This window comes from Clarias gariepinus, chromosome 1, assembly GCF_024256425.1.
Source record: "Clarias gariepinus isolate MV-2021 ecotype Netherlands chromosome 1, CGAR_prim_01v2, whole genome shotgun sequence".
Classification (NCBI taxonomy): domain Eukaryota; kingdom Metazoa; phylum Chordata; class Actinopteri; order Siluriformes; family Clariidae; genus Clarias; species Clarias gariepinus.
Genome location: NC_071100.1, coordinates 79250 through 101133, shown reverse-complemented (window position 1 = coordinate 101133; position 21884 = coordinate 79250). Strand labels below are relative to the sequence as shown.

General features: G+C 36.4%; 3 protein-coding genes across 3 annotated transcripts in view; all 3 read right to left on the bottom strand.

Annotated features, from left to right (window-relative positions):
- Window positions 1–646: 646 nt before the first annotated feature.
- LOC128524063 (histone H2B-like) lies at window positions 647–1116 on the bottom strand. Its single transcript, XM_053496366.1, has one exon. The coding sequence runs from the start codon at window positions 1090–1092 to the stop codon at window positions 718–720; it is 375 nt and encodes a 124-aa protein (XP_053352341.1). The 5' UTR covers window positions 1093–1116; the 3' UTR covers window positions 647–717.
- Window positions 1117–1851: 735 nt separating this feature from the next.
- LOC128523972 (histone H2A-like) overlaps window positions 1852–21884 on the bottom strand; it is a 70737-nt gene continuing 50704 nt past the window's right edge. Inside the window, exons 2-3 of the mRNA XM_053496226.1 lie at window positions 19771–19782; window positions 1852–2167 (exon numbers count right to left, since the gene is read on the bottom strand). Of these exons, the coding sequence (XP_053352201.1) occupies window positions 1852–2167; window positions 19771–19782 (328 nt within the window). The remainder of the gene's footprint in view (window positions 2168–19770; window positions 19783–21884) is intronic.
- On the bottom strand, window positions 6575–7457 carry LOC128530315 (uncharacterized). Its single transcript, XM_053504232.1, has 3 exons — window positions 7229–7457; window positions 6985–7040; window positions 6575–6901 (listed from the first exon to the last, which is right to left on the bottom strand). Exons 1-3 carry the CDS (start codon window positions 7455–7457, stop codon window positions 6575–6577), a joined length of 612 nt encoding a protein of 203 aa, XP_053360207.1.

Below are 21884 nucleotides of genomic sequence, written 5' to 3'. Positions count from 1 at the left end.
CGCAGTTTGCTGCTAATGGGTTAAAGGTTACTCTGCGGCCAAACGCGGCCTATGTACCAAAGGTGGTCTCTACTGATTATAACTCTATGGTCTTTGACCATAGCTTTTGTCCTCCTCCTTTTGCTTCTGAGGAGCAGGGTAAATTGCATAATTTGTGCCCCGTACGTGCACTACAGGTCTACATGGACCGTACAGTAAATAAGCGCTTATGTGATCAACTGTTTATCTGCTTTGCCAGTCCAGAAAAGGATTGTGAAGGCTATTTCATTAGCTTATAGGAGTAAGGGTGTCCCATTACCTCTGGGTGTGAAAGCACATTCAACAAGAGCTATGGCAACACCATCGGCGCTGTTCAAAGGAATGTCCGTGGGTGATATTTGTGCGGCAGTGAGTTGGTCCTCACCACACACTTATGTCCGGTTCTACCGACTTGATATAACGGCCCCCTTGGTGGCTCATTGTGTCCTCTCTGCGGGGTCCATGATGCAGTAAAGTAGCTGTCAGGGTTCTTGTGGCTAACTTTGGTGGCTCTGTACTGCTAGAAACTGTTTTGATCTAGAACATCGCTTAAAGGTTACATTTGATTTACAAGGTTCTCCTAAAAAAATACTTAAATGTATTTACTAATAAATACAGGACCGGAAATCACTCTTTGACGGACAACATGGGTGGCTCTTAAAAGAGCCGTTGTGTTGATGAAGGCGGCGGTGACGCGCTTTACTTGGAGCTGGTGTATTTAGTCACGGCCTTGGTGCCCTCGGACACGGCGTGCTTGGCCAACTCACCGGGCAGCAACAGGCGCACGGCGGTCTGGATCTCCCTGGAAGTGATGGTGGAGCGTTTGTTGTAGTGAGCCAGACGAGAGGACTCACCGGCAATGCGCTCGAAAATGTCGTTAACGAACGAATTCATGATCCCCATCGCCTTGGACGAAATGCCGGTGTCGGGATGAACCTGCTTTAGGACTTTGTACACGTAGATGGCATAACTCTCCTTCCTGGACTTTCTGCGCTTCTTGCCTCCTTTGCCGGCGGTCTTGGTCACGGCTTTCTTCGAGCCCTTCTTAGGGGCGGTCTTGGCTGGTTCAGGCATGGTGCTGTTACTTCTCGATGAGACTGAGAGAAGAATGAACAGCTCCGCCTCGAGGGCCCTCTATGTACAGGTCACATTGTAATTAAGCACAAGCCAAGAACGGATTTTGATTGGTCTATATCCAAAAACTCAACACGTGAGGGACCTCCTACCACCTCAGTCTTTTCCTCTTACTCCCCCCCTTCCGCTTCGCTTTGTGTCCCTTCCCGCCGTTTTAGAGTCGCGGGTTAATTTATTATTTTTACAATAAGTAAATAAAGTTATGTACAATACAAGAATCACGTATTCAACCATCAGAAAAGTCATGTAAATATAATTTGTATGTAAACGTTATCGTTTAACTATTTAAAAGAGTCCACTTTGAATCCAATTTGTATCGTTAACGTTTGAAAGAGTCCACATTTATAAGTAGAGTATGTACCACAAACTTTAAATACTTTGTCTTTTGGTGTTTGAAATGCATTCGAAAGCTTTTTAAAATGGTTTCCTAATTATTCCTACAAGCTGAAGACTTAAACACATCGTCTTCCAACTAACAATGTTAACCGATTTACTGTAAATATCTAACTGATAAACATCTAATTCGCTCGCCCGCTACATACAGACGTTTTATATAAATATCATGCAGCTTTTAAACAGTGTTTACTAAGTTGTAAATACCTCACTTTTAAACACATACAGAAATAAAAACTCTTTTGCTGGTGATGTGGGTGGCTCTTAAAAGAGCCGTTGTGTTCGTGTCGTTATCTGGTGGAGTGTTTAACCGCCGAAGCCGTACAGGGTGCGTCCCTGGCGTTTCAGGGCGTACACCACATCCATGGCGGTGACGGTCTTTCTCTTAGCATGCTCGGTGTAGGTGACGGCGTCGCGAATGACGTTCTCCAGAAACACCTTGAGCACACCGCGAGTCTCCTCGTAGATCAGGCCGGAAATACGCTTCACTCCGCCACGGCGCGCCAGACGGCGAATAGCAGGCTTGGTGATTCCCTGGATGTTATCGCGGAGAACCTTACGATGACGCTTAGCGCCTCCCTTCCCGAGTCCTTTCCCGCCCTTGCCTCTTCCTGACATCGTGCTGCTTTCACGAAATTGAACCTCTGAATAAAATCCACGGTGCAGCTGTCACGTGTTTATTCGTCTCCAGAGGACCTACTTGAGACCAGGCGAGGAGGCGGGACTAATACTACCCGTCGAGTAATACAATATTTTTAATACTTTTCTCCGGTAATGATGGAGAAGTAATTTTCCCCCATAAAATATATAAAATGAGCGATTATATTTTATACTAAATAAATCATACATCATTAGTGTAAGGGTAAACACTGACATAGACCACAGAAACAAAGCAGGGAGCATATCTGTGGCCTTTAGGTACCTTTTCCACTATATATCCACTATAACTTTAGGGCACCTAGAGCAGCACTGCAGCTGTACAGCATCGCCAGAAAAAAATCTCATGACAAATGACAGTCTAGAGCACATAAAAAATTGCAAACAAAGGACATCAGTGAGACCATGAGGGATGTGTTGTGGCTCATCAGTGTTGGTCATCTAGCTGTACGCTGTGTTGCCAAATGGAATTGTAATGTTACGTCTGAAACATGTCCTGTTAAAAACTGTTCTGATAATGAGTCGATTGAACACTTACTAATAGACTGTCACCACTCAGCTGAGATATGGCACAAGATGAATTCAATTGGATTGACTAGAAATATAGACGAAAAATCATTAATGTATGGAATTTTTGTAGAACATTTCTCAAAAAAAGTAAAAAACTATTAAACATTAATAACTTTTTTTGGCTAATAATTTGCATAGCTAATAACAAAATATTAAGAACATGATGTAAAATGACATCACAACAGTGACAAATCTCTGCTGACACTGTTTTTAAACAGATTTTAATAGAATTAAGACGGTTTTCTCCGTCACATTTAAAATTAAAGCCGACCCATCTCAGGGCTCAGGTATCAATCATTTCAGGTCCGTAAATATGACATAAGAGGCTTTAAGTCTTCTAATTAGGAAACTTGTATTTATAATTCAGATAGCACAATTATTTATTCACACAGATTGTAGGTTGTATTGCCATTTGTCACAACGCGCCGCTCAGCTCGCATCCGGCAAATTTCATTTTAAAGTTTACTGTACATTAAACTTCTCCGTAGATCACATGTAAAATACAAGACAATTGTTTTTGACACATATGCTATTTGCTAATAACTTCTGTTCGTGCAAATCGGTTGTTTAGCAAACTCAACTCTACCAACGCATTAACTTATAGTCTATGGTTAAATCTTTAACTACCAGGACAGCTAAATAGCTCAATACACTATTCACCAGTGTTAAATTAACTCTGTAAGTGTTAAAATGAACAATTTTGCAGTGTTTATATAATTCTAGCTAGTGTTAATTTAACTCCTATTGCAGTGTAAGGAATTTAACTCTATTTCAGTGTTGTTCAATCTACACTGTTAGTGTTAAAGAAAAAACTCTCAATAGTGTTGTTTTAACTCTTAATAAAGGTGAAACGTTTAGTCATGAGAGTAAATACAGTACTTAACTCTAATTAGTGTTGTTTCAACACCATACAAGTTTGATAAATATCTACAAAGAGTGAATAAAAACCCTGACTGGTTCAGATTTAACACTGATTATGGGTTCATCATATGAAGGATGAATGCAAACTCAGAACAGTGTTGACATTTAGGCCTGCATCCAATGGAATGAAAATTTTAAATCTAATAAGGTGACATTTTAGTAACATTTCTGGACAAAAAAAAATTCTGGTAAATTTGTCTTGTGTTAAGGGTTTAAAATGTTAATAAATCAAATCTAGACGCATTTTACTTTTTTTATTGAGCAAAAAAAATAATAATCTGGGCTTTTAAAACAAGCCTCATCCCACAGAATTATTATGCAACTGTCCACATAACACAAAATTTTGCATTTAACTAAATACAACTAAAATAACTTACTAATAACTTAAAAATAACTTACTGCCTGTAATTACACACAGACAAATCCAGTATAAAAGTCTAAATCAAACAGTGAAAAAGCACCACATACATGCTGTCATCTGGTCCATATGAACACTAAAGATCAAACGGTTTATAAAAACGTAATCTTTGCAACTCAATGACAGTTTCTTTCTCTTCTCCATCACATAGAGTAAAGGCATGGTAATGCTCATTGAAAGAAAGTGTTACTAGAGTATTCACCAGAAAATAGATACTATCATGCATCAACAGAATTTGTGTAATTCTGGAAAAGACTGGAAGCTCGTGCTGAATCTCATTACAAAAATAAGATTGATTCGATATTCTGCACCATCAATTTTAACCCAATTAGTGCAACAGACAATTAGTGCAATTCAATTAATTCTGTGGAATTGAAAGAGACATAAACAATTTATCAACAACACCAGACTCTTCAAAACGGTACGAGGACATTGGACCATATTCTTTGCGTTGGAACGTCAATGTGTCCCAATGATACCCAATAGTTTTGGCTAAAGACTTGGTGATGTTTTTAAAGTTTTTGAGAGTGTTTTTGAAATGCTTATGCTTTGCATCAATACTTTTCATGCTCCAAGTGTGCAAAAGAGGACCAATTTTCCTAATCCATGATGGGTAAATATATCATGAAATTATGTTTGGGTATTAAATTTCGGTCTGGGTACAATAGTTTAAAAAGTTGGTGGTGTTCATGAATTAAGTGCTTAAGTACTACAGTCATTCCATAAGTAATGCTTGGTAAAAAAAAAAAAAAAATGTTCATTATTTGTAACAAAAGAAGCAGCAAGTTCCAGTTGTGATTTGAAAATGGAACAACATCCCCAAACATTAAGGGGCTGTTCCGTACAAGGCATAGAGTTTTAATTAAATTCAAGCCCAAACTGTTTCCAGTGTGGTTTACTTTATTTATTGGACGATTTTTACATTTCATGTAAGAATTGTAATATGAATTGATACGTAAAAGAAGCTCTTGCTTTGAAAGAAAATGTTCAGTCAAATAGACAAACAACAACTTGAGCTCATACTGAGCCACTCCTTCAAGGACATCATGCATGATGTCAAAGGAATAATTGTTGCACACATGAAAAAACAGTAAAGGATTTAATGTTGAATTTCTTTTGACCCTATAAACATTGTTAAGCTGTGGGTCTGATTGAAGAGTTTCACAATGCATTTGGAAACTTTGTTCACCACGCATTATGACCCTGTGATCATCCTCACAAAATACATCTTGAGCATTCCATTTACTTATCAAACACAATCGACAAAAATAGTGGCTACTGAAGGACTCTGTCCCAAGTTATCGCCTGTAATTTGACATATTGTTTCATATGTTATTTCGGATGATATAGGCAAATGCACTCCTTCACTGTCAAGAGTTTTAAGGTCCAAAAGCAAGGGCTCAAGAATCAAATCAAAGCCATATTTCTAAATATCTAATGAATGAAACAGAGACACTAAATGAATGTTAAGTACTGACGAATTAAACTGTGGGGGTAAATTTCGCAAAACAAAATACAGACATCCTACTTTGTGAATTCCATGTTTTGAGCCAAATTTGTCATAATAAAACTGAATTTGTAAAGAATCTGAGCATAGAGAGAACAGTGGGTGGGTTTTACAATAAGTTCCATCCCTCAAGTCTTTGTATAAATTTGGAATCGATGCCTGCTTTGGTCATGTTATAAATCTCCGGGTTTCTGAACATGAATTTTAAACTCTCTAAAACAGTAATGTATATAAATGTATCATTTACAGGCACCTGGCTATAAGTAGCTGTTCCTTTGTCCAATCTACTATCATACCTAACACCTAAAACTATTTCAAAGGGTTCAACAATTCCCTATTTTTTAATAAAGTATCTATTTCTTTTAGACTCTGTATTGAAAGAAGCAAATGGGTTTTCAAAATCATTTAAACAGTGTTCTATTTCTGACTTTAAAGAATCGTTCACAGGAAAAGCAGAGAACTCTGTGCTGAATCTCAGAGTGTATCTCGGTTACCAATTCCTCTAAATCACAAACAAGTGATGATACGACATTAGTGGGAGCACCACTTCCTTGTAGTTTTCAAAAATATCTGCACACATGTTTTTTACATGACCTGGTGAAAAACTAGACCCACTGTCCTCAAGATTCTCAGTATCTAATACAGACTCATCACTTAAAGTACATTGTGTCTCTGATGTATTGTGTTTAAAGGATAACTTTTTCACTGTGAATGAAACAGAAGACTGTTTCATTCACAGTGCTTTCACAGATGTACTGGGATGGATGACTAGTGTCTAAATGTTTTCTAAATCCAGAATAAGTGCTAAATTGTTTCATACTTGTCCACAAATTAACTTGAATTTTACAGTGGGATAAAAGACATGATTGAACCTTAATGTGAAATTAGTGACTGACTATATGCATATAATGCTTTGCATTTAAAACAAGATGGCATTCTCAGCTGCTTTACAAATATTAGTCATTCAGTAGTTTAGCGCGAAGCTCTTTTACTCTTGGGGACTCTCTCGTCTCATCTCGTCCTACATCAATTTTGTAGATGGTTGTTTGAATGAAGGTGTAGAAGTTCATGAGTGCATTGTCATATGTTAAATTAAAAATGAAGTGAGCTTTGAAAAGCTTGTCGAATGCACTGAGGGAACCAACCACCTGACAGGGAATGAGATTTTTGTCAAGGACTACGTAAAAGTTGTCAATCTGGTCTTGGCTTCCTCTTTTTACAGCAAGGAGGTATGGCTTCCGTCCTTCTCTTTGCTGAACATGTTCATCAATGCTGTTACAAGACTATAAAGAAACCAGAGAAACAAGCATTACCTTAATCAATTAAGCCTATAAGAACATGGAATCTACAAAAACAGTTTACACACATGATACACATGGCGATCAGCAGCATCAGCAGCACTGATTTTGGCAGTTCTCTTGCCTCACGGTTGAGGTGGAAGAAGATGAATGAGCAAAAGCAGAGTGGCCAGGTCACTATTCCATTCTGACAATAACAAAGATGAATTAATGAATTAGCCTTAACCCATCATATAAATTTGTTGCTACATAAGTCTAAAAAATACTAAAATCTTATCTCATATAATAAGGTAATACTATACGGAAACTTACTGCAATGGTCTTTACCGATTGTCTGTTTTCTTGCTGATGAGATGAGGGAACGCACAGCAGGAGTTAAAGTCAAGCCCATGGCTTCTTTAATGATTCCTGGTTTGAATACAGTGTCCCACTTTTCCAGCAATTTATTAGCCGTTTTAGGATTGAAGAGGAGTGTGAAGTCTTGGTTAACCTTTAAAATACCAAAAAAATTGCATGTCAGGATCTTTGGTTCATTTTGCATTATTATTTTTACATAGGATAAACCTACAGTACCATTCCTTTGGTTTCTAAAAACCGGGTAAATGCTTTCAGAATATCCATGGTTTTATCTGGGTCATGAACAAGTATGTTAAATCTGAGTCATGTTAAAGATTCGTTCCAAAAGAACGAAACGTTCATGAACGACCCATCACTAATGTGTTCCAATACCCCTCAGTAATAGTCAGGCAACATAACAACCTTTTATTTATTTAAATAATTCTCTTGAGGTTCATTTAATCATTTTTTAAAATTGGAAACGAGAGGTATGCTGTTAAAGTAAAAGCTCATGAGGTCACAGCAAAAATATTAAAAACATTCTTTTAATGGACAAGGAAGTGTAACAAAGTAACCAAGAGGTAAGGGAAAAAATTGGATGAGAAATAATTGTTTTGAGGGTAATATGGCTGATTAAAGACACGGGTCAAAACCGACTCGCTAACATAAGAGATAGTAACAGAAAGCTAACATGAGAGGAAGGTTAAGAAAATCAACATATGGCTCCTGGGGTCTGTACACGGTGACCAGGGTAAAATATAGCGTGGGTTTATTATGTATTTCTCTGAGTGCAACATTAATGATAAGTACTTCAAATGAGTTAAACCTGGGCTTTGTTTTCTGAGTAACAGTGAGTACATTGTAGATAGTGGCGACACCACCACCATGCACCACCATCGTGCTTATAGAAATATCCTGACGGAGTAGACTCATTCAGACCAATATATTCATTTGGTTTAAGCCAGATTTCGGTGAGACAGAGTGCTTCAAGGCTTAACATCAAGGTCACTTAATAAACGATGCATGGGTAAAAAATTACAGTAGAAATCATAACTGTGTTTAATATTAAAGGTAAGATCTTTTCCACACAATGTGATGAGAATTTGCAGGATTGGGACTAAACAGAAATTTACTTGTTGGTGATGATGATTCTTTTCTAAAAAAAAAATAATAATAAAATAAAACATTTTCATTTTTGTGAAGCTGCTTTGAGACAATGACCATTGTTAAAAGCGCTATATAAATAAAATTGAATTGAATTGAATTGAATGATATTCAGGAAAAACAAGGCTTAGATTTCCCAGTAAGCATAAAGAATGGACTTTACAAAAATACCAAAAAAAGTTATGATCTGTGGATACTTTTATTTTGCCATTATTTTCACATATGAATTGGATACTACATTGTGCATCGTAATCAAAGTTTAAGCTACTCAAATTACATCTTAGAGTATACTACTGTTTTGTTGTTTTTTTGGCATTGCAGTGTATGAGGGTGTGTGTGTGTGTGTGTGTGTGTGTGTGTGTGTGTGTGTGTGTATGAGATTTTTTCCCCTCTACTGGGGCCAGAATGACTTATTGCGGCCAGGGGCGTTGTAAGCTTTTCAAAAGTGTGGGGGATGAATGTGGTTTGTTTGTTAACAATAAAAATGATGAATACAATGACAGAAGGGTACAAAAGGTATTAACATACAAGATATAAAAAGCTTTCGATTTAAATGAGTGCTTTTAAATGAATGCAGATAAGCAAGTAAGCAATGAAGATATAAAACAAAAAAAAGTCCTCACAAAAAGCTTTTTCTAAATAATAATAATATAAACAAAAGTATAATAATATAAATAATAGTATAAATAATAAAAATGTACTGTTTTTAAACATTAAAATAATATACACATTAAAATAATATACTTCCATCGTCAACAGGTATGCAAACTGACATTATTTCTCACTTTTTTCTCCTCAACAGATCCAATCAAACACAACAGGCAGGTCAGCTAATGAACAAACAATGCTCAAAATATCAAAATCAATTGCACTGGCAATAAACCCATAAATACATTGCTTAACATTGTCAATTTGTCCCTCCTCATCAATTTCCTGCCTTCTTTATCACAGTTACTTTATGCATTGATGCCCCACACATAACCGAGTTTAGGTAAGTTAGCTACTGAACTCTATCCCAATTAGCAATTGCCATTAGTCTAAAAAACTAAATATAATACAGAAAACATTCGACATGTCAACAAAACATAAACAGAACATCTTCCCAAACATATATCAAGCTTATTTAAAAACTTCAAAAGCACAAACATTCAAAGTAGCTGGAAAACAGAGATGTAAATATTTATATCAACCATAAGGTCCCGCCCCCTCTGCACGAGCTGACCGATAAATCTAACACACCAAGAGAGGCGGGACTTAAGGCAGAACAGCCAATCATCAGCCGGTGTCATGTTTGCGAGGGAGGGGAGAGGAGAGCTGAAGCGAGCGGAGACACAGAGCGGCCAGAGAAACGGAGGAGTGAAGGCCAAGGCGTTTGTTCAAAACTGCGGGAAAACTGTAGAAAAAGTCTGGGTGTTGAACCCTCTCACCGGGAAAAGTCTGGGTGTTAAAACACCCACATCCCCCACGGGTGCGACGCCCCTGATTGCGGCACCCGATTGAGTCGCTCTGGTTTATTTGCGCGCCCCGGTGGATCGCGCAGCGCGGACCAACTTGAGCAGCGCTGCTCGAATCACAAACCTGCGCGACCCACTGGGCAGCGCTGCACGACTCTGATAGAAATAGACCCCGCCCATCATCAATTTACATTTTACCCACAATTCCCCGCTGGGATGCGCAAGTACAAACCAGGTATGGCAAGGCGCATAGTGAAAAAGATATTATAATTCAGTGGTTTGCTTTCGCAATAACAGCACAATGTCAGGTAGAGGCAAAGGCGGGAATTGATTTTGCGAACAATTTGAAAAAAAATTACGGCCCACGCGGGTCTCCCACCGACGGTTGTGAGACATTGGGCCCGTTTGAAATACATAGGCTCAGGGGAAACCCCAAGCAGGAAAGAAATAGGATCTAACCTACTACAAAGTCAATGGATCACAGCCTTAGATGTTCACTCTTTCATTGCTATGACTAATAAAAAAGACTATGAGATTTGTTTCAACAGTGAGCAAGCTTTGCAAAAATTTACATCAATTTTCAATACAAATGGCAATAGCTTCTGGGAAAACTGGGAGATTAATTCTTCATCCCCAGTTGACACCAAGTATGTCATTGTAAAATTCTGGACTGGTAGAATAGCTGATGCTGATATTGAACAATATCTCTTGCGGTTTTGTCAAATCTTACAACCTGTCTACAAGCCTGTTGATGAATTTGGTTTTTGGTACGGAGTTAGGAAATATAAAATTAAACTAAAAAAAAATCCTGATGGTACTCTGATGAAAATTCCCAGTTCTATTTCAATGGGCCCTTATAATGGAAAAATTTCTTATCCTGGACAGACTCAAAGCTGTTTCATATGCAATGCACATGACCACCAAGCTAAAGACTGCGGAGAGACGAGGTGCTGGAAATGTGGCAATTTCGGGCACAAGGGCAAGGACTGTAACAATAGAGAAGTGTGTAATCTTTGTCAGACAGAAGGTCACACTTTCTTTCAGTGCCCAAACTCGTACAGTAATAAACTCAAATCAAGACAACAACAGGCAGGTGAACCCAGCACTGTCCAAATCGCTCAGGTTCAATCAACAGCAGGAAAGAAAACCAAGCAAGGAAATCAAGTAGCAAACAGCTGGGAAGAAACAAAACTCGACGACGACGAGGAAGCCTCCTCTTCTGGAAGCAGCTCCACCAGTGGTGATGACAGCGACAGCGACTCTGACTCATCGGAGAGCGACAGCAACCGCTCAGATGCTTCTGGAAGACATCAGGATGCACAGCCAGGAGGCGTGACACAGGAGAGGAACACACGCAGACCTGACGAGGCAACCAAAATCAACCCAAGTAAAACACGTGAGACTGCGGTCAAGCGCAAGGGCAACAATGCTGTAACAAAACATGGAAAAGAGACGGAGATGGCAACGTCAACACCGGACATGAGGCAAGATCTAGGAATGAACAACAAATCAGCAAAAACCGACACGGAGACTAAAAAGAGGATTCTTGCATCATCAGATGAAGGAAACAGCGAAAAATCCAAGATGAGAAAGACAAAGGTAAATGATCACTGACCTCTTCTCCCGTTTAAATGTCATTGGACTTGATAATCGCTACCTCCAATGTAAGAGGAATCCAATCCAAGGCTAATCGATTTAAAAAATTAAAAACTCTTTGTCAAGAACAATTTGATATCTTATGTTTACAAGAAACTAGATTAACAACGTTTTCAGATGTTAGAGAGACAAAAGAATTGTGGGACAGAGGACCCTCCTTCTTCTCAATTGGGGAAAATAAGGCAGACGGTATAGCAATAATATTTTATAACAACAAGATTAAAACTATTAAAAGCCGAGAGATAATTCCAGGTAGACTCATGTTCATGGATGTCTTTTATTGTGGTCGGAAAATTAGAATAATTAATCTGTATACAGCGCAAGACACGGTTAGGAAAATCCAATTATTTAGAAAACTTAAAATGTTATTATGTGTCGGTTTCCCGATAGTAATCTGTGGTGACTTTAACACTATTACTGACGAAAATGATAGGATTTCAGATAAATTGTGTAAAATTAGGAGAGAAGGGATCTTCTTAAGAACCATGATGAATGAACACCAATGCCTGGACACTTTTAGAATTTTATTTCCAATGAAGACTGACTTTACAAGATTTAATGTTAATTGCAAAACCCGAATTGACAGAATCTACATTAGCAACAATTTTGGAGTAAAGTATTATAAGACTAAATTGTTAATTGACTCAGACCATCTAACTGTTATGTGTGGACTTTATTTTAAAAATGTTCCAAGAGTTAGTTATTGGAAGTTAAATGTGCAAATGTTAAAAAGCCTTTCTTTGATCCTAGATACAAAAAACGAAATAAATAGAATACAATCTCTTGATGTACTCACAATAAATAATTGTGAACTATGGGAAGTTTTAAAAAAACAATTAAAGGCCTTCTTAAAATATAAAAGTCGTACGTATAACAAAGAAAGAAATGATAAATATAATGGTATCATGAATGAATATATTGAGTTAAAAACAAAAGCCTACCGAAATGAAATCGAAGAAAACACTTTAAATAACCTTAAAAAAGAGATTGAATCTTATCATAATGAAACCTTGTTCAATATTCAGGTGCACGCAGGAACAAACACAGAAGAACTTTTAAATTCAAACAAAAGTATATCATTATACAATAGAAGAAAAGAATCTAAGTTTATAGGATTAATTAAGGCAGAAGATGGAACGGTGGTAAATCAACCCGAAGAAATTAGAAAAACAATCCGTCAACTATGTTTAAATATGTACAAAGAAATCGAAATTGATGATAACCTGCTAAAAACCTTCTTAAATGATCAAAGTCAAACAACTACGTTTTCAAAAAATATAGATCAAGAAGTCGAAGAGAGCGAAGTCAACACAGCAATTCAGCAATTAAATTTTAAAAAATCACCAGGGAAAGACGGTCTTCCTCTAGAATTCTATAACACATTTTCTTCAGACATATCTAAACTGTTAACTAAGGTTTTCAATGAGGGCATTAACAAAGGTTTCATGTATGACCCCTTTTATGATGGTATATTATCCTTACTATATAAAAATGGAGACACACAAGACATTAATAATTGGAGACACTTAACTCTAATGAATGTAGACTATAAAATTTTTGCAAAAATAATCATGAATCGTATGACTGAAATATTAGATTTAATTATTTCCAAAGAGCAAACGTGTGCAATTAAAGGTAGATTCATATGGGACAATTTAAACACCTTAAGAGAACTTGTGTATGAGAAACACGAAGCCGGTTTTTACGTGGTGGCTTTGGATCAAAGAAAAGCTTTTGATCTTATATCTAGAAAATATTTATGGGAAGTCTTAAGAATGTACAATTTCTCTGAACACTTTATAAAAATGGTTCAATGTTTGTATGCACAATCTAATATGCAAGTCAACGTCAATGGTCATCTGACGGAGTCTTTTACAATAAGGAGAGGTGTTAAACAAGGATGTCCCCTGAGTGCGGCCCTTTATGTTCTGGCAATAAGTCCATTAATTCATAAAATTCAAAGTGACGAGCGACTTGAAGGAGTGAATTTAGGGGAGAACAGAATTGTAATATCTGCTTATGCAGACGACATTACAGTTTTTATTAAATCAAAACATGACCTAGAAATAATACTCGAGCATTTTAAATCGTATGAAAAAGTCTTGGGAGCGTCATTAAATATGAATAAAACTGAATGTGTATGGATCGGAAATCCTACCAAGAAATTTAATGTCCAAATTCCAGAGAATCAACACTTAAAAGTTTTGGGTGTTTACATTGACAACGAAGGATGTGTTGAACATAATTGGGCTAAAAAAGAAAATGTAATTAAGGAAGAATTAGATAAATGGAAAATGCGGAACTTAAGTTACAAAGTGCGAATTAATATTATCAAAACCTTTATATTATCTAAAATAATGTTTTTAACATGTATCTTTCCACCACCAAATAAATGGATAAAAAAACTTAACAAAATATGCTGTAACTTCGTCTGGGACACGACCAGAGAAGTCACTAAACGAACATTGTTATTTAAGAACAGAGACCTAGATGGATTAGGTGCCATCGATTTCGGCATCAAAACCAAAATCTCTGCTATTAAAATAATCTCGAGCGGGATCAACAGAAACGCGAAATGGATCGGAAACATCACCAATTGGAAACAAAAGAAAGGCCGCCTCAGAACTGCAGTACCCTACTATAAACTTATATTTTCGGATTTTACATATAAATATAGAGATTTAAACATTGATTGGATAAATGACTCTAATAAAAAAATCTTTACTTTAATTAATGACCAAATCCATGGACAAACAATAGCATTTAAAAATCTTGAAATTGACCAAAATGCTGAATGCATAAAAAACTTACAAAATAAAAACCTCTCTGAGAACATTCGAGACACATCCTGGCTGGTGGCTGTAAGAAGACTCCCAGTAAGAGCAGTAGTCAAATGGAGCTGTTTTGTTAAGACGACCACGTGTCCCATGCCAGGATGTGAAGAGATTGAAACGCTTGAACATTTTCTCCTCGAATGTTATCGCTCTAAGGAAGTGTGGGACAAAATAAGTGACATTGGTGTAAAAATTGAAATTAATATGAAATCAGTGTTTTATGGCATTTTTAATGGAAAATACAATCAAAAAGAACGTGATGTTTTCTGGTATATAATATGTGTAACAAAGTCAAAACTTTGGAAAACACGCTCTAGGATGACCATTGATCAACAATTTGTGTCTAGTGAAAAAGTTGTTAAAAGTATTCAAATACATCTGAAAAAACAAAGGACTATAAACAAAACATTGGGGGATTCTGTTATGTGGGATGCACTCTCCTTATAGATGTGGACTCTATGAACTATAACAATTGTTAAATTTTGTTTGCAAATTTATTTATTATTATTATTATTATTATTATTATTATTGTATTATTAATTATAACAATAATAATAATTGTCATTATTATTTCTTATTATTACCCTTTGACCTATTTGTCCTTTGAATGAAATTATCGTTGTGGATATTGTAATGTAATGTGATTGTCACTGTAATCATTTACAATCATTATATGCCTTTTCTCAATAAAAAAAAAAAAAAAAAAAAGAAAAGATATTAAGCATTCCTGACATTTTAAATAAAATTGACGAGGCTTTGGGAAATAGAAACATTTCATCCTAACAATAATCCTCAAGTTTTACCACAAACAGGACCAGCAACACAATCAAGACCAGCATTTCAGTTCTCAAGGAACTTCTGTGGTGAGGCTTTACGTGGGACCATTAACATGAGAAGAAGGTAAACTATATAAATATACTAAAGCAATATCGCAATATACTGTTGTATAAATGTAAATATATAAGAGTAAAACATTACTTAGAAAATTGTGCAGCTAGCAAATTATTTACATTAACCTGTTCTTCTGGTTATTGCAAGTATTCATTATAATTAATAAATAATAAAGTCACAATAAAGTCATTTTTGAAGCAGCTCACACCACATTTATTTTTAGAATAATGTACAGTATTTTACGGCATAAGAGAAAAATATGACTTCAAACTTTAGTTTCTATATTTTAGGTGCCGTAGAAAGGCAGGTGCTCCTTTTTGTAGAGAAGTGTTTTCTTTTGACCTCTCCTGAGACCTCTGTTGTCCCAAGAGGAATGGCAAGAGTGCAGCTTTTGAATGATGGCTATATTATAAATGGTGTCCAATTCCAAACTTTGCGCAACAAGTCATGGAGCACATTCGTTCCATATATGAATTGAAAGTTCAGAACAGCACAGAGTAAGTATATCAAAAGGGTGGGTGGGGTTTATATAAATTTAGCAATTAATCTTTTATTTTCTGTTTAAGAATAGAGATCCTGAGAGCATCGAACACACATCTTGTAAAACTTACGCTAGAACATGGAACTGAAATGAGTGAATCAGTTCTGTGCATGCTTTTCAAGGACAGAGTCATTTACATACGACCTTCTGTTACCCTGTCTCAGCTCGATCAGGTAAGGTTTAACATTTTAAAAATATACTGAACAAAAATATAAACGCAACACTTTTGTTTTTGCTCCCATTTTTTATGAGATGAACTCAAAGATCTGAAACATTTTCTACATACACAAAATAACCATATCTTTCAAATATTGTTCACAAATCTGTCAAAATCTGTGATAGTGAGCACTTCTCCGTTGTCTTCTCCTTCCCCTTAGAATATTTATTTATCTGTTTCATTTACATGTAATTTTTGGGAAAACAGTAGTATTTATAGTTCCAGTAGTAACAGTAGGTGCTAGTTCTAATAAAAATGAATGAAATGAAGTAAAACAAATAAAATTAAACCATTCTATATTACAAACTTTAGATTTTTGTATTCACAGCTGGGAATGACTAGATACTTTTTATGTACACTGTGTTTCTTGTTATCTCTTGTTTCTTTAAGAACTCAACATCTCTATCATCACCAGCCCAGACACCAGCTGTAGCACCATCTCATTTGCAGCCATCATCACCATCCCAGACAACAACTGTAGCACTACATAATGTCCAGTTATCATCACCAGCCCAGACACCAGCTATAGTACCAACTCATTTCCAGCCATCATCGCCACCCCGCATACCTGCTATGGTACTACTCTGCACCCACCATTACTTAATAGTAATTATATAAAATTATGATTTTTCTTGGAAAATTACCTAAAATGTATATGATATGCAGGACAATGATGGCCCTCTGTTACATGTTGAATGGATCAATGCAGGAACTCCTGATGTAAGTACTATAGATTTTGGCATAATTTAAATGCACTTTCCTTACAATTTTAATAATTTTTTTGTTGAATGTTAAATGAATTATAGATTTTATCTAGTGTTTCCCGAAATGCATGTAAACGTAAAGCTGATACAGTAGAATTAAAATTTGTGTTCCATCTGTGAAAGATAAAGACCCAGCTAAAGTCTTTTTTTGTGCTTTACTGTTTTCTGCATATGTAAAGAACAGTATTGTATCTGAAAATCTATTATATAATCCATCATTCATAGCAATAAACACAACTATTATTGTCATTTTCTAGTTATGCCAAATTTTGATGCTCAGAATCTTATAATTCGATCATGTGACTTTTGCCTGGATTTCACTCAAGGTCACATTTTACAAACTGAGTATTTGCTATGTCAAATTACAAAATAGTGCAAAAATTTATCCTGTTATTTAGCTGTTGGTTTTTATTTTAGGTCTATTAGAGGATAATCCAACCAGCAAGCGATGAACACTTGGACACAGATGTTCTGATAGGGTTTGTTGTTGTTCTTGTATTGTTGTTTTATTACTAAATAATAAGCATAGCAAACTTTACAGTTAGATTTGTGCAGTCAGTATCGTTTTGGTTTCTTTGTGTAAGTCAAATATTTCCCACACTCTTCATTATCACAGTAATCATTTGCTATATTTTCTGATGCATAAATATGATGGTTCTTTTAATTTTTGTGAAAGTTTCATAATTACATAGTATTTTCTATTTTTATTTAAGAGAAAACATCATGGCTCTGTCAGATGCAGAAGAAGAAGAGCCAGTTATGTTGCGCTCTCCCAGTAAAAACACTTCAGACAACGTGAGTGTATTATTTACCAAAAGGTTTGCCTAAAATAACATTTTTAAAAAAGTAATATAATAAGCTTATAAAATATATTATGATGTTTCTTATATCTAAATTATATTTAGGATGCAGGTGATTTGGTCAACATTCTGAAATCATTCCAGAAAGAAAATCTTGACATGGATGAACACACTGTTGTTGTTGCAAGGAGGTTAAGAGTTCTCCACAGTGCCTGTCAAGCATTGTCAAAGAGCTTCTTTGCATGGTACCGAACTCCACATAATGAGTTTGTTGGAGAGTCTGCTGACGATTTTGGTGGTCCACAAAGGGAGTTCTTTAGGTTGGTAAATTTTTTAAAAATTATCCCCTGGTTTCACTGACGAAGCTTAAGGCTAGTCCTACACTATGCCACATGTTTGAGCTGTCTTAACTGAAAATAACTTGGACTGACAGATCTTAAAATATGTCAGTGTCATCGGTTTGTCTCAAGATACAGTAACGTCTTTTTCTGAGGCATGTTTATAAAGTATGTATAAACATCTTAGTTTAATCAATTCAATTTCACAAATGTAGCATTTTCTGATTTTATAAACAAGACTATATATTTCATAAACATAATGACAAATTAACATATTATAAAAATGTAATGTTCAATAATGTTCAAATGACAATTATTGTTATGGAAAGCAAAAAATGCATGTTTTAAAAAGCTACTTTTGGCTTAAAGTACAAAGTGTATTTAAAGTGTAGTTTTTTCAATAATTATTCATTGTGAATTAAGACACTTAAAACATAAAAGATGCACCGTAAAAACAGATTTATTAACAAGCAGTTCTGTTTTACAAAGTTATTTGTTTGTAAAACTTACAGTTTGTGTATAAAGATAATCTTGAAAATAACAAACGTGTGTCTGGATTCTTTTTATGTGTATTGTGAGTATATAGTCCAAATAGTCCAAAACAGCTAAGTAGTGTTGTATCCCATTATTCCCGTCATCTGATAAGGGATCCAATAATGGTTGAAGGTTATCAGTATCTGCAGTACTTACACTAAAAGTGTTTTCTGGTACAGCGTTGATCTGTGTCATATTCTCATTAACAAAGTCAATACTGTAGTCATCTATGTCAGACACATTAAGGACAATATTTGGCTCAATTATCATACCAGAATTCCACAATGCTAGTGGACTCATGCCACCCTCTGTTCTCATATTGTGGTAATTCCATTGTCTGATAAATTCATCACATGACCGTTAAGTTCTCCTAAGGAAGATGTAGTTGAGGGACCATAAGTGCATCTCATTATCAGGGTGTAGAATGTCCACATATTCCATGTACTGGAAAAGCTGCCTATAAAAGTCTGACACAACCCTGTTCACATCCCCCCAGAGACGTTCAATCCTTTGGTTATGCACACTCCTTTCCACAATAAAGGTTCCCTGGTCTGTTCCTCTTCTTTCAATCATGTACTGTGCAACATGTACATTTTCACGGCCCCTGTCTCTCCTTACTCTTAAAGGCAAACCAAGATGGGAGACTCCAATCTAAAAGAAAGACAGTACTGTTGCAGCACAATTGTTTGAGGCACATCTAAATTAATAACCGTTCTGCTGAATGCATCAATGCAGCCATGAAGAACAAATCTCTATGCAATCAGTTTATGGTTGGAGTCTATATGCCTAGAGGGGTGAGAAATAGGAGTTTATTAAACAGTGCAAAGGGAAACAATCAAATTAACAGCAACCTCTGAAACAAATTTAAAGATCAGTTTATTTTGTATATAAGGATCTGTATTAAGATATTGTTTATGTAGAGATTAAACTTAGATAGCATAAGTGGTTTGATCCTCTGACACTGTACACTCTTCTTCTGATGACACGTCTTCGTCGTATCAGAGTTCCTGCTGGATCAATAATACGCATCCTCTCTCTGACTCTTTGAACTCTGAATCCCCTTCCTCTAATACTACCTTGAAGAGAAACAATGAAAATGAAATAATTAAAAAACATTTCTGCAATGTAATTTATATGTATTTAATAAATGGCTACACATTTTCTTTCTTTTTATGTTGCCATTAGGCTGACTGAAAGATTGAAAACTGAAATGAACCCTGTTACGACCCCTTAGGATTCAGGGCCGCAACAAAAGATAAAATAAAAAAAAAAGAAACCTTTTCAACCAGGTTAGTGTGCGTGGTCTTTTATTTTCTTTTACACACACACACAAAGCTCTTGGCTTCAGGGTTGGGCCTAGGCCAAAACAATAAACAAAACCCCTCCCTATCTCCGCCCGCAAGCTAACTAACCTATACCAAAGAAAACTATAAACAAAATACATAAGCCTAAACTAACTCCCTAACTAAACACAAAAACAGGAGAAAACGGGTTTTAAAGAAAATGGCACCCAACCCCTACTGCTTCCAAAGAGGAAAAAAAAAGGATATACAAACAAAAAGGGATATTTACAACAGAAGAAAACAAAAACATAAAGATTGAAACAAAACCAACAGTTAACCTAACTCACAAATACCGAAACTCGCGACCCAACAGTTCGTAAATCAACAACCAACACAATCCACAACTCCAAAATCACAACAGCGCGCGCATCGGGCTTTTACTGGCCAGCTTAAAAAGACGTGCTTCTCCATGGCCAGCCAATCCCGTCACGGCACGCTCAATCAGGGCGGGACTTCCTGCAACAAGGAGAGCGAGGGGGAGAGAGAAAGGAAGGGAGAGAGAGAGAGAGTGGCACCAGCAGCCACGCACGTGCACATACGTGCACTACACCCGCACGTAACAAACCCTTATACGTTTTAAATTATGATACATTTTAGATTGATGCGAATTTTTAGCATCAATCTGAATGGAATCATGTAGCCATTTATTTAGCCTATGCAGTAATATGTAACTTACCTTGAACCAGTCTTTCACCAGCATTTGCAGTTTGGGCAGTAATATCTCTGATGATTTCATCCAGCTGACTGTTTGGGATGGCATCATAATTTTCAACTAATCCAAACAAATCTCTTCTCCGGGAAAGAGTTGACAAACTGATACCAAGGATGTCTGCGATGGAAATCCATGACATCCCAGTTGCCCTCAACTGGGAAAGCTGTCCAACAGTTATATTATACCTAGAAATCAGTAATTGTATCGGTTCCGATACAATACAAGAGTTAAATACAAGAAGCAACAAGAGTCAAATTTTAGGTATTCCTGTAAGTAAAGCAAACACGATTGGTCAAATACAAAGGCCTTGAAATAAAATGGCAAAGTCACAGTTAAAATTACAATACCTTGACCGTTCCCTTGTTTGTACCAAAGACAAAGAAACTGGGTTGCATACAGAAGGGTTAATTGTGTTATTAACCAGCAGGCATAGATCCCTTAAAGCCTCATGAATTTTACTTTTTTTGATAAAGTGGTCATGGTTCTAAAGAATATGAAAGTATATAAAAATATATATAAGATATAAAATAATTTACCTGTTAACTGTCCAATATAATCAACAAAACTTCCACAAGTTCCACAAGATAAAGACGACTGTATTGTAGGTCATTAAAATTTCTGCTTTGAACAGCCCCTTCTGTTGTAAGTAGAAATTCGTGTAATTCCACGAAGTACCGTCGAACACTGCAGTTTCCATAAAGAAAAAAAAACATAATGAATTTAAGAAGTTCAACTTCATAATGTCTGCCAATATTGTTATAACCTAAAGCTTCCACTTTGTGCACTCTAAACTACCGCGGATTGTGGGTAACATGTAATATGTTGGTGGGCGGGGTCTATTTCTAGCAGAGTCGCGCAGGTTTGTGATTCAAGCAGCGCTGCTCAAGTTGGTCCGCGCTGCGCGACTGAAACTGGTTCGCGCTGCGCGATCCACCGGGCCGCGCAAATAAACCAGATCATCTCTGCGCTATCCAGATTGTCGCGCTGCGCTGTCCACTGGGCCGCGCAGATATTTGGTCCGCCCAGAGCGGCTCAATCGGGTGCCGCGGTTTCGTCCCACTTTTGATGTGTTTGGCTTCCCATAGTGAGGATTGGAGACAGGTTTTGGACTATAACTGCTGGCCGGCCCCTGTGAAGTTGTTCATCAATGACCTGCTAAATAAACACTGGGAGTGAGAGAAGGTTTCTTTTTTTTTTTTTTACTTTTTTGTTAAGTGTCCTATAAAAACTCCATACATTATTGATTTTTCATTAATTTTTATGGTCAATCCAACTGAATTCCTCTAGTGCCATATCTCAGCTGAGCGGTGACGGTGTATTAGTAAGTGTTCAATCTAGCTTCAACAGGACAGTTTTCAACAGGACATGTTTTGGATGTAACATA

Excerpts from the sequence above, each read along its gene's own strand:
- LOC128524063 (XM_053496366.1), bottom strand. The coding sequence starts at position 1,092 with ATGCCTGAACCAGCCAAGACCGCCCCTAAGAAGGGCTCGAAGAAAGCC.
- LOC128530315 (XM_053504232.1), bottom strand. The coding sequence starts at position 7,457 with ATGCAAAATGAACCAAAGATCCTGACATGCAATTTTTTTGGTATTTTA. Across the intron at positions 7,041-7,228 it reads AATCGGTAAAGACCATTGCA|GCAAGAGAACTGCCAAAATC; the intron begins GTAAGTTTCCGT and ends CTCAACCGTGAG. Across the intron at positions 6,902-6,984 it reads CTGATCGCCATGTGTATCAT|TCTTGTAACAGCATTGATGA; the intron begins GTGTGTAAACTG and ends GTTTCTTTATAG.